Here is a 14,197-nt window from a genome sequence, read left to right as displayed (position 1 = left end):
TTCACTGACTTTCATGTGGAAAATTTTTTGTTTTCAAAATAAATTTTCCATACAACTGGGACATTTTATGAACACATAGTCTTAGAAAATATATATTTATTTATATGTTATGTACAAACAAAATTCTAACTTATAATAAACATATTCACATATCACTTCTTTTTTTCAGCTCGCCCCAGTTTAAACCTACTTACTACTTTCTTTTCATCTTTTTTTTCTAAACTATTTTTCATTGGCGATATTTTATTTTCTTGGACTTTTTCCTTGATTACCTACAAAATATATCTATTAGTAAATATAATTATTTATTTCTATTGTGTTAGTATTAAAATTACTAGTATCTAAATTACTTTTACGCACAGAATTGTAGATAGAATGTTTAACATGTTCGACTTCATTTTCTGTGTCAGTACTACTTTCTTCATTCAAAAGAGGAGCGATTTGATTAGGAATCATATCATTTGGAGATCTTTTCAAAATGGATTTGGGAGCATTAAACAGTTTATAAATATCTATTGGGCTTTGTATTTCTGTATTACTTGATGTAGATATATTTGGAATATGGGATGAATGTGAAAACTCAATCCTGATAATATCTTCTTCATTTTCAGAATCATCATGTGTTTTATCCTGTTTTGAAATAAAACAGGATTTTTCACTAGATATTAATATTTCTTCATTTTCTGTATTTTTCGTAATACATGGTTCAATAAATGATACTCTTCCTGTTTTCTTTGCATTTGTGGCCTTGGATATACCCTCTTTAGATTCAGATGAATGATTGTTTTTTAATTCCTCCTGACTAGAATTTACAGTAAGATCAAGATGTTCATTTGTTTTAACATTTGTATCAAGAATTTTATCTTGTATTGTATCAACATTGAGATCTGGTATATTATATGTGATTTTGTTTGTTTGGATATCTTTCAATTTTTGTAATTCTTCCTCAATTGTTTCTGTCGTAATTTCGTCAGAATCAGATGAATCCTCTTCTGATTCATCATAGACTTCTCCTTCTTTCAAATCATTATAACTATCTTCTCGTTCAGCTTCCAGTCTGCATAAAATTTTAAATATAATAGTTTTATTCTAAATACAATCATCAGTAAGTTTTAACTTTAAAAATTAGAGTAACCTGCATATTTCATCTTTTAATTCTTCTTCCAATTCTAATTCATCTAATCTTTTAAAAAGATCTTCTTCGGTGCAAATATCAGTCTTTTCTTTTTCCCTCAATTGTACTAATTTTTGACGATATTCCTTTTCACGCTGCCTATGTAGTACTACAATTAAATATACTTTGTTTCTAACAGCTGATATAATAGAAATATATTAAAAAAAATATATTTCTATTTATTATATCAGCTGTTAGAGTATAATACAAATATTTACTCTTCCATTCATCAAGTTTGTTCTCATTCCAATGTTCCAATATGTCTTTTCTACCTTCTTCTCCAAAAATATCATGTTTTAATGGGAGATATTGTTTCATTTCATACAAGTTTCTTTCAGCTTCCAAGTCTTTCAACATTTTATCTGCCCCTATGAAATAAGAAAATACAATGTATAATAAATATATTTAATATAAAATAATGAAACAAAAACATATATAAAATTTATACATGCTATCCTCCTTTTGCACAATGAAATTGCCTGTGATGCGCTATATTTTGCAAAATATCCATCTCCCAAATAAACCAAAATTTCGTTAGTATGAATTAATTTTCCTTTCATTAATGCTCGCTTGCCAATAGGCACCATACAATTTTCCGAGACAGATAGTGGATATACTTCAAGTCCTTCTATTACTTTCTTGTATTTATTTCTATAATCATTCCATGTATTCACTTGATTCTCATTTTGTTCAAGTTCCTATATATATAAATCAATTATTGAGTTTTAGATTGTAATTAATATAATTTAAACAAAAATTATCATTAAACAATATATGTATAATTTGAATGAAAAGTAAAATTATACCTGCGCAAACACGTTATTTAATAGTGTTCGTTGATAATTTTTCATTTGTTCAAGTTCCATCGTTGCATTATTAGCTACAATGTTGTACATTGTAGATATATATTAGAAATGCAAATATGAAAGATACAATATAAAAAATATATTTGTAGAAATATACACGTGTGTTAATCAATTTTTTTCTCTCTGATATACACAGATTATGCGATCGTCAAAAGCCTTTTACAGAAAAGAGAAACACTCAGAGAGGTATTTCTATCCTTTATGCGCATGCGCATTGAAATTTTAGGTCTGTTTTTTTAGCTGCACTGCTGCACTAGTGCAATAAGTTGAAAAGAGACAACATACTTTCTTTCACTCTAATTAATTGCACTAGTATAGCAATACAGCTAACAAAGAGAAGACTGAGAGATGTCATGGCCTGCTTTTAGGTGATCCCTGAAAGCGATACTCCCTCTATGGACATTGAAAATGTGGACATAAACTACAAAGCCAAAGTCCATGAATGTTCTCAGAGGGTATAATGTGCATAATTTCTGGTTTCGTTCCGTGCTATGTGCATGAAATGCCGGTAGCACCAGAGTATAACAAGACACTCATGTATATAAATTGATAGTAAATAAATTATTCAATGCGCGAAAAATACTGTAATCTTCCAATGTAATGTTCAAAGATGAAATAAATATTTTTCTATATTCATTGCCATATTTATACATAATTTTGATATCTCTCTTAGTCTGACTCTTTGCCTTCGACCTGTCCGGCATGAGAACCCTATCTAACTAAGGCTGGCATTCATAATTCACTCTTATATTTAAGATCCTCTTAAGTGAGTTGGAAAATACAACTATTTTACTAGCTGAACGGAATCTCAAGACGCGATCTCGATTATTTTAAATATAAAAAAAAAATATATATATATATAAATGTATATGTATATGTATATACATAAATACATAAATGTTTTGTGTCACGATAAATCTTGTAAAATCATTGATCTTTAATAGTATCTCGTCAGTGAATGCTTTCGAATGTTACACTTTATGTAGCAAATTTTTTATATTGTTCTATTACAATTTTCATAACAGCAAAATATTTAATGCTTAATGCTTTATATGTATATATAATACAAGGTACTAAATTATAAAGTGTAACATAATTAAAAAGTATTACTATTATTACTATTATTATTACTATTATTAGTCGACTAATTACAAGCTATTCCTATATAATTACTACATATGTTTATCCGATGCATCTTCTTCTTCAAATCTTTGCAATGTTGTGATCTGTCGCATTCCCAAGACTATAGGGACTCGTGCTTCTTTCTTCTTATCGTTTTATCATTCTTTTATTCTCTTCCATCTTATTCAAAATATATAATAATTATTAACTAAGTATTATAATATATTATAATATAATATAATTATTTATTATATTATATTAATATTATATTAATACTAATATTATATTAATAATTAATATGTATAATATATATTAATATATAATATATATTAATAATGTATAATATAAATTAATATATAATATATATTAATATATATATATATATATATATATTAATATATATAATTAATTAATAATTACTAATATAATAATTATAATTACGGTATCTCTCTTAGTCTGACTCTTTCTCTTTGACCTATCCGGCATGGGTGACCCTACCAGTAATTAAGGCCGGTGTTTACACAGTCTTATATTTAAAATCGTTTTAAGTAAAATTTAGAAAATGTTTGTTATTTCATTGAGACTGAACAGAATTTTAAGATGCGATCTAAAATTATATTTAAGATGATTAAATATAAAAACAAATTGTATGAATATCGGCCTACGTTACCGCCGGCATAGCTCTCCGGATCATTAGAGTACTCAAACCTCCTCACCCGGCAAATGCCTTCGTTAAGGTGGAGATACCATCGAAGAGGTACAATTTTTTTATTTTATTTTCTTTTAATATAATGTAGGTTTTTCAAATTTTCCAAATAGAAAATATAATACAAAGAATGTATAAAATATACATATATATTATATATATATATATATATATATATATATTATATAATTATAAAATATTATAATGCATAATTACATAGCTTGCAGTCATATAAAAATATATTACAAAATGTATATTATAATTATAGTACAATTTATAAATTGGTATCAACATCAAATAAATATGTATTCGAATTTATTCAAATATTTTCAATAATACGGATAATGATGTTGAGAGCACACACACACACTCTTAGACTTACAATAATACTATATATATAGAAAGAAAAAAAAGGAAAATTCGGAAAGTAAAATAATTTTTCGAAAAATGAAGATATATTTTCCATTTTTCGACATTTATTCAAGATTTATTCTCTATTGTTACAAATATCTTTTATACATAATTTTGTTATCATTTTCATAATAGTATAACTTAATATATAATATTTTATTTTAACTTAAAATACAATAGAGTTATAAAATATAAATTAAAAAATTAATTTAATATATAATAATACAATCAAATTGAAAGTATATAATGTATAACAATAATAAAATATATATACATAATACATATATATATATATATATATATATAATACATAAAATTGTTAATACATAAGATAATACATAAAATTTTTCGTTGAAAATATATAGTGTAATACATAACAATAAAATATATATTATATATAATACATAAAATAATACATAAAAAATTGTTATATAGAATATATACATAGATTACTTTACTATATTACACAAAAATATCCGCAATACGTACAACGTAAAATTGATTAGAAATTTTTAGAAAATTTTTAGATTAGCATAGCTGATAATCTATCGCGACTAAAAAAATAATTAATAAATTTATCGCTTGTGTTCCTCTCAATTAAGAAAAAGTAATTTTAATGCGAAATTTTAATTCATTTTATAAGATTTTCTAAAAGAAATGTTCGATGACGCGGAAAGATAAGTAAAACTTTGATGTTACCCAACAATTAAATCAGAGAAAAAATTAAATTTCGCGGTTTAAATTTCGCGAATATATATAATAAATAAATTAATTAATAATAACAGTAATATTTAACCACAATACACATAATTTCTAATAATCGGAATACAACGTGCGCAATATAATTATTCTCATTTTGTGCGACAATAAAAATATTGCAACATTAGAGGCGCATTTCATATAATTTGCACAATATTATAGTATACGTAAGGAATCAAACGCGGATGCAGAATCTAATAGCCGATTTCTTTTCAAATATACAATTTCATGTAAATTTCGCGATCAAAAGTAAAATATATATCTTGTTCCGCGAACAATTGCAAACAGGCTAAACTCTAATAATTCTTAAAATAATCACGTTATCGCCACGCTCAATGAAGAATAACTGGCCTAACGATTAGACCAGATCAAAATCCCTCTGCCAAGTGACACGCTGGTTAATATCTGACAAAGAGAAGAACGATCCTAAAAGTGGGAAGCGACTTCAATTTGTCTTATTTCTTCTATTTCGGATCTCGCGAAATTGACCCACAACGGATAGTTAAGTGATTCATTAAACATCAGAATCTTCTCTACAAGAAGGAACGAATCCCCGATCTGATTGCTCCCGATAACAGCGATTTCGCAGCAGATTAACGACTGTTACCCTTCTTATCATTTTCAATATATAATATTAAAATTCGCGTAAAAAAACATCTTCTTCCATTTTAAGAAATCTTTTCTTTTTACTAAAAAATGACTGGATATAATAGGTTTTATATACATGTTACAATCAAATATATTTAAAGGTAAAATGAAATACATGCGCTTTTATCGTTGCTTGATTAAATGTGTGAATAATATTAATTTTAGGGTACCAAATGTGCTCAAAATTCGAGACAAATCAAATCTGATAACAGCAAGATTAAAAAAAAATTCAATTTGAATATTTAGCAACATCAAATGAAAGATTATCAAGAAATTAATTTTTCTGTTACATTTAACAGTTAAGACTTAGCACGTAATAATAATTTGCAGATATCTTACTGATATCAGAGTACCCATTCGATTTGTCTCGAATTTTTTAATTAATCACACATTTTATATTATATCATGCATTCCTATTATATTAAGAATAATATTAAGAATAATATTAAAAATAGTTTTTCAAATATGTCACAATTTACGCACATGTATTTTATTATATATACACTCTTATCTAAAATAAACTAGTTATAATATACATAAGATAGTGGAGCATCCAGTAATTCCTGCAAGTGGTTTCTTAAAAGAGACCAAAAATAAAATTAATTCAAAATTAATTAATTAAATATACTTGTTTGTAACCATAATTTTTCAAATAATAAAAATTTTGCACAAAAAAGTTTGCGCAAAAACTTATTAAATTAAATTTATATTTGAAAAAGTGAATTTTATCTATTATATCCATTTTTGAATTATTATTTTCATTATTAAAATAATAGTGATATTAATAGGAGGATATTAATGGAAGAACATTTTTAACAAAAAGAGAAAATATATCTTCTCTCAAAGTATAATGAATTTTGTAATTCGATTTCAAACAATGTACGGTGATTGTCGTTAAATCACTGCCAAAACATTGTTTCCAGGAACTGCCACGAAAACCTGGGTTTAATTCCTACTCTGTAATGAAACTTTCAATTTTCAATGAGGCACCGAACTAAGCGTTGCGGATAGATCTCACAAAAACCGGCGAGAAATAACTGTCCGCAATGAAAATCGTTTCGATTCTCCGCCAGTACAAACCGCGCATTTGCTAGCGTCCACCTGACATGAGGGACAGCGATAAGGCTTCTTCGTCGAGACAGCGATCACATCCAAAAACGTGAAAAGAACGCAATTGTTTGCAATATAATTTATTATAAAATCGTAAATCAATAAATCGTAATCTATAAATATTTAACGCGATGCGAAATTCTCGAAATACATTAAATTAAAAACGATAATCAAAGAAAATTATTTTGTTTTATAGATTTTAATTTCCGCATGATTGATAATGTTTAATATTTCGCAATATTTTATTTTCGAACATACTTGTGTTTTCTATAATATTAAAAGAACGACACATTTTACGTAAAAAGCTAATATCTAATTATTGGGTTAACATCGTGTTTTTCTTGATTCACTTTTATTTAATAACCTTTATATTATGTAAAAGAATTTTTTTTACGGTATTTGCGCGATTACGAAAGTTTCTCGAATTTATTAATAATCTTTTAGTATAAAAAATAAGCTATCCAAATATTTGAATAATTTTGCAATAAAAATATTCAAATAAAATATATCAAATGTTAATTAAACAAATTTTGTTATTGTACGTATTCATCTAATTTCATGTAATGTACAATAGATTTCTTTTACATTATTACAACTAGATTATAATTTCTATACAATTGCAAAGAAAATTATGAAAAATAAAAAATAATATAATTACAATTTATAGATATAATTATAATGTTAATTACAATTTAATAATTGATGCTATTAGTATCAATATTCTCAACATAAGAAAATTGCAAAATTTTTATTATTTAAAATGATTATTCAATGATAATCAATGTATATGATTTCAAATAAGTTAGAAAAAAAAATTATTTAGATCGAATTACTTTTATCTCTCAATATTTTATCAAATAAATATTATCATATTAAATACTAATAACATTCACATTTGAATTTAAAATTGTATAATTTTTAAGAAAATACAATTTTTAGTAGTGATAAAATAAAATACAATTTACAAAAAATAAAATATTAAATTTAACATATGTTATATGTATAATAAAATGCAACTTAAATGTACATTATGTATTTAAGTTACATTTTTTACATTTTCCATACATTAATTTTTTTATTTTTATTTATAGTTTTTTTATAATTAATTTCAATTCTTTATATACAATATAATTTATTTAATTTTATTGTATATAAATTATAATTATGAAATAAATTATATATATATATATATATATATATATATATATGTATATAACATATTTATATGATATTTTTTCCTGAAAATGAATTTAATTTTTATATGCCCTAACAATCTTAACAACCTTAACAACCTAACAGACCTAATAGCCCTAACAAGCCTAATACAGACCCCTAAAAATAACATATTTTTATGTTCTTTTTTCTTGAAAATAAATTTAATTTGTATATGCTTTAATAGCCCTAACAAACCTAATAGGCTTAACAAACCTAACAGTCCTAACAGCCCTAACAGACATAACAAAGACCTAACAGCCCTAGCCACCCTACTTGCTGGCTTACGCCAGCAGAAATTCACGATCAAGTGAAATTTGGGGAACCCTAATTAGGAATCCGCGATAATGAAAAATTTAGGAAGCCCTAACCGGAAATTCGCGATAAAAGGAAGTCTTAGCGGCGCAACACATCTTTTGGCCAATATTGCCAATATTAATGTATTTTCCAAGCCAGTTATCTCTGCTTCTGGCTATATTCATTTTGACGACCATTTGTTTACGATCGTACGATATTATGATCGTATTTTAACGTACGTCATTCAGTCGTCAGAAATCGCGAAATAAATTATCATGCATAAAATATAATTACCATGCATTTTAACTCTCGGTCGGCGGGTTGCTTATAAATATTTTTATTTTTTAGATTAAATATTTAGAAATTAAAAATCTATTTTTAAAATCGTTTTGTAAAAGTCTGTGTGTCCATATATATATAATGGAAATAAATATTTCATGTATGTCTATATCTATTGTTATTTTACAAATATTTTTCTTTTACTTTAATTTTTACACGTATTGTCCCGCCAATCAAGAGTTAGTAGCAACGGATTTCTTCATGCATTTACAAATCCTTTGCTTCAAAATAAAAAGTTGTCACTTACCGGCACTGATGCGCAACAGCGGAATTGATATTGAAGCTATGTTGTCTGTAACATACAAATATAAAATGCAAATTATATCAATGTTCAAAATAATTAATATTTTAAGAAATTATTATTGGACTCATTAAATTTTATATCCGATGTACGCAATTATAAATACATGTATAAATATGAAATAATTTTATACGTAATTAATTTTTTTAAGTAGAAACTTTTATAGAAAGAATTATTATAAAAATTTGTCCAATTTTTTCATGTTTAAATCATTTATATAAATCAAATTAATTAATTAATTAATTTATATAAAATTAATATAAGTAATAATACACACCATCAGGTTGTTCCGCTGGTGCAAGATGCCTTTTCCTAGGCCTGCTCTTCCTCTCAGATCATCTGGGTTGGTTACATCTATAACATACACATAGAAAATCCAAATTATAATAACGTCCAAAATAATTAATTTTTTTAATAATTAATTAATAATTAATTTAATAATTTAATAATTAATTTTTTTTTTTCAAAGAATTATTATTGTATGTATTGTGTATCTTATATTCAATCCATATAATAATAAGTAGATTCATAAAATAATTCTATAAATTAAAGAAAAACATTATTAATAATTCTTTAATAATTTTATAAAGCTTATATCTTTACAAGAGATTATAGCTTTTATTTAAAAATCTTTTTCTCTCTTATTTAAATCATATAAATAAACAAATCAAATTAATTGTTGCGATTAATTGTTTGATTTAAATTATGATAAATATATTTAATATTTAATATATAATTACAAATAAATAAATTGCTTACCAGAAGGTTGCTCTGCCGGAGCCTGATGCCTCTCCTAGGCCTCCTCTTCCTCTCAGTTAGACGCGCGATACTTAACGGCACTCCCGCACTCACGAGCGATATTTTTATATCGCTATTTTCGCACTTTTACGCGCGATACTGAACGGCACTCCCGTACTATTCGATACGATTAAAAATTTTCTGTTTTGTCGCGCGATGTATATATTTAATATATATATACTTTAAACGGCACTCCCGGTTTCGATACGAGCGAAAATCTCGTTTCACTTGTGAAAGTGGGATTGCGACAAAGTCTAACGCAAAAACGCGATAACGCGATGACGAGACGCCGCCGTCCGCGACACGTTGACGGCACCGACGACGAAAAGTCGACGACGCAATATATATATATATATATATATATATATATATATATTTCTTTTTTTAATAATATTTGTTTTTTTTCTCTGAAAATAAATTTAATTGTTATATTCCCTAATAGCCCTAACAAACCTAACAGCCCTAACATCCCTAACAGTCCTAGCAGTCCTAACAGCCCTAGCCGCCTTACTTGCTGGCTTACATCAGCAAAAATTCGCGATAAGGTGCAATTTGGGGAGCCCTAATCGGAAATTCGCGATAAAATTTAAAGAGCCTTAACCGCGCAACACATCTTTTGGCCAATATTGACCATGTATTTTTCAGGCCAGTTATCTCCACTTCTGGCCATTCATTCTGACGACTATTTGTTTCAAAAACGATCATGCGATATTATGATCGTTTCTTTAACGCACTTTATTCAGTCGTCAAAAATTGCAAGTTATAAATTCAATCATGCATAAAAGATAAAAAGCATGCATTTTAACTCTCGGTTGGCAGATTGGTTAGAAATATCTCTATTTTATAGATTAAATATTTATCGATTAAAAATCGATAAAAGCCTATATTTTTATAAAATTGTTTTTTATAGAGACCGATATAATAGATATAATAGATATAATAGAATAATATATAATAGAATTTTAGAATATTTCATGTATGTCCATCATACAATTGCAATAAAAATATCATCTATCTTTATTAAAAATATTTTTCCTTTACTTTTTCACTTTAATTTTTACTCGCGTATTGTCCCGCCAACGGAGAGTTAGAAGCAATGGATTTCTTCATGCATTTATAAATCCTTTGCTTCAAAATAAAAGGTTGTCACTTACCGGCACTGATGCGCAACAGCGGAATTGATATTGAAGCTACGTTATCTGTAACATACATATATAAAATGCAAATTACATCAATGTTTAAAATAATTAATATTTTAAGAAATTTATTATTGGATTCATTGAATTTTATGTCTGATGTGCGCAATTATAAATAGATATATAAATATAAAATAATTTTATAATTAATTAATTTTTTCAAGTAGAACCTTTAGAAAGAATTATATAGAAAGAAATATTACAAAAATTTTCCCAATTTTTCCTTGTTTAAATCATTCACATAAATCAAATTAATAAATTAATTAATTCATTTATATATAATTAATATAAATAATAATATTCACCATCAGGTTGTTCCGCTGGTGCAGGATGCCTCTCCTAGGCCTGCTCCTCCTCTCAAATCATCTAGGTTGTTGCGTCGATCTATAACATACAAATAGAAGATCTAAATTGTAATAATGTTCAAAATAATTAATATTTTAAAAATTATTGTATGCATTGAATTTTATATCCGACGTATATAATAATAGCAGATTAATAAAATAAAATATTACTAAAATAAAATAAGACGTTAAAATAAAATATTAATAATAATTCTTGAATAAGTTTATAAACCTTTACAAGATTATAAATTTTATATAAAAATCTTTTCTTTAAAATTCGTATTTAAATCATATGAATAAAAAAATCAAATTACGATTAATTGCTTAATTTAAATTATAATAAATATATTCAATATTTAATTTATATATATATATATATATATATATATATATATAATTGCAAATAAATAAATTGCTTACCAGAAGATTGCTCTGCCGAAGCTCGATGCCTCTCCTAGGCCTCCTCCTCCTCTCAGTTTAATCGCGCGATACTTTTAGCGGCACTCCCGCACTCACGTGCGATATTTTTATATCGCTATTTTCGCACTTTTACGCGCGATACTGAACGGCATTCCGCACTATTCGATACGATTAAAATTTTCTGTTTTGTCGCGCGATGTATATATTTAATATATATATATACTTTAAACGGCACTCCCGGTTTCGATACGAGCGAAAATCCCGTTTCACTTGTGAAAGTGGGATTGCGACAAAGTCCAACGCGAAAACGCGATAACGCGATGACGCGAAAAAGCTAAACGCGAAAACGCGGTAACGAGACGCCGCCGTCCGCGACACGTTGACGGCACCGACGACGCGAAAGGGTACTTAGCTTCCTCTTCAGGCTCCTTGAGATTTATTCTAAATTAAAAAATTTAAAATAAACTTCAAGGCATCATCCAAGTACTAAGCCCTCCCACCGCGACAAGGTGTACCCCGTGGGAGGGTTATATTATATATAATTTTATATAATATAATATATAATTAATAGATATATAATTATAAATCTTCTTTATAAAACTCAAAATAATTCATTTTGTAAAACTAATTATTACGCGTAATGAATTTGTTATTTTTCATTATTGATATATATATGCAATACATGTATATTAATACGATTATAGTCGAAAGTTTAATATAATTGAAAGTTATGATACAATAATCGTTTAATTAATAATTAATTTAAGAATNTTTTCTACCTTCTTCTCCAAAAATATCATGTTTTAATGGGAGATATTGTTTCATTTCATACAAGTTTCTTTCAGTTCCAAGTCTTTGTCAACATTTTATCTGCCCCTATGAAAAGAAAATACATGTTAATAAATATTTTAATATAAAATAATGAACAAAAACATATATAAAATTTATACATGCTATCCTCCTTTTTGCACAATGAAATTGCCTGTGATGCGCTATATTTTGCAAAATATCCATCTCCCAAATAAACCAAAATTTCGTTAGTATGAATTAATTTTCCTTTCATTAATGCTCGCTTGCCAATAGGCACCATACAATTTTCCGAGACAGATAGTGGATATACTTCAAGTCCTTCTATTACTTTCTTGTATTTATTTCTATAATCATTCCATGTATTCACTTGATTCTCATTTTGTTCAAGTTCCTATATATATAAATCAATTATTGAGTTTTAGATTGTAATTAATATAATTTAACAAAAAATTATCATTAAACAATATATGTATAATTTGAATGAAAAGTAAAATTATACCTGCGCAAACACGTTATTTAATAGTGTTCGTTGATAATTTTTCATTGTTCAAGTTCCATCGTTTGCATTATTAGCTACAATGTTGTACATTGTAGATATAATATTAGAAATGCAAATATGAAAGATACAATATAAAAAATATATTTGTAGAAATATACACGTGTGTTAAATCAATTTTTTTCTCTCTGATATACACAGATTATGCGATCGTCAAAAGCCTTTTACAGAAAAAGAGAAACACTCAGAGAAGGTATTTCTATCCTTTATGCGCATGCGCATTGAATTTTAGGTCTGTTTTTTTAGCTGCACTGCTGCACTAGTGCAATAAGTTGAAAAGAGACAACATACTTTCTTTCACTCTAATTAATTGCACTAGTATAGCAATACAGCTAACAAAGAGAAGACTGAGAGATGTCATGGCCTGCTTTTAGGTGATCCCTGAAAGCGATACTCCCTCTATGGACATTGAAAATGTGGACATAAACTACAAAGCCAAAGTCCATGAATGTTCTCAGAGGGTATAATGTGCATAATTTCTGGTTTCGTTCCGTGCTATGTGCATGAAATGCCGGTAGCACCAGAGTATAACAAGACACTCATGTATATAAATTGATAGTAAATAAATTATTCAATGCGCGAAAAATACTGTAATCTTCCAATGTAATGTTCAAAGATGAAATAAATATTTTTCTATATTCATTGCCATATTTATACATAATTTTGATATCTCTCTTAGTCTGACTCTTTGCCTTCGACCTGTCCGGCATGAGAACCCTATCTAACTAAGGCTGGCATTCATTAATTCACTCTTATATTTAAGATCCTCTTAAGTGAGTTGGAAAATACAACTATTTTACTAGCTGAACGGAATCTCAAGACGCGATCTCGATTATTTTAAATATAAAAAAAAAATATATATATATATAAATGTATATGTATATGTATATACATAAATACATAAATGTTTTGTGTCACGATAAATCTTGTAAAATCATTGATCTTTAATAGTATCTCGTCAGTGAATGCTTTCGAATGTTACACTTTATGTAGCAAATTTTTTATATTGTTCTATTACAATTTTCATAACAGCAAAATATTTAATGCTTAATGCTTTATATGTATATATAATACAAGGTACTAAATTATAAAGTGTAACATAATTAAAAAGTATTACTATTATTACTA

At 26.6% G+C, this 14,197-nt stretch overlaps 1 protein-coding gene and 1 long non-coding RNA gene across 4 annotated transcripts; both read right to left on the bottom strand.

Annotated features, from left to right (window-relative positions):
- Nucleotides 1-3: 3 nt before the first annotated feature.
- Nucleotides 4-2,347, bottom strand: LOC105257396 (unconventional prefoldin RPB5 interactor-like protein). 3 transcript variants are annotated; one of them, XM_025409464.1, is made up of 6 exons: nt 1,981-2,342; nt 1,623-1,872; nt 1,393-1,542; nt 1,143-1,283; nt 361-1,064; nt 4-272 (listed from the first exon to the last, which is right to left on the bottom strand). In XM_025409464.1, exons 1-6 carry the CDS (start codon nt 2,068-2,070, stop codon nt 153-155), a joined length of 1,455 nt encoding a protein of 484 aa, XP_025265249.1. In that variant the 5' UTR covers nt 2,071-2,342; the 3' UTR covers nt 4-152. The 3 variants fall into 3 exon arrangements, with proteins under 3 accessions (XP_025265249.1, XP_011266286.1, XP_019884968.1); XM_011267984.3 differs by having other exon boundaries at nt 125-272; nt 361-1,057; nt 1,136-1,283; nt 1,981-2,341; XM_020029409.2 differs by having other exon boundaries at nt 165-272; nt 351-1,057; nt 1,136-1,283; nt 1,981-2,347.
- A 6,551-nt stretch (nt 2,348-8,898) lies between these two features.
- On the bottom strand, nt 8,899-9,742 carry LOC112638221. The gene is made up of 3 exons (XR_003122915.1): nt 9,705-9,742; nt 9,223-9,299; nt 8,899-8,936 (listed from the first exon to the last, which is right to left on the bottom strand). It is a non-coding gene; the product is annotated as an uncharacterized LOC112638221 (long non-coding RNA).
- Nucleotides 9,743-14,197: the final 4,455 nt, after the last annotated feature.

Source organism: Camponotus floridanus, unplaced genomic scaffold, assembly GCF_003227725.1.
Source record: "Camponotus floridanus strain SB8 unplaced genomic scaffold, Cflo_v7.5 scaffold267, whole genome shotgun sequence".
Classification (NCBI taxonomy): Eukaryota; Metazoa; Arthropoda; class Insecta; order Hymenoptera; family Formicidae; genus Camponotus; species Camponotus floridanus.
Note: the sequence above shows the minus strand (reverse complement) of the source record. Positions and strands in the feature narration are given on the sequence as shown.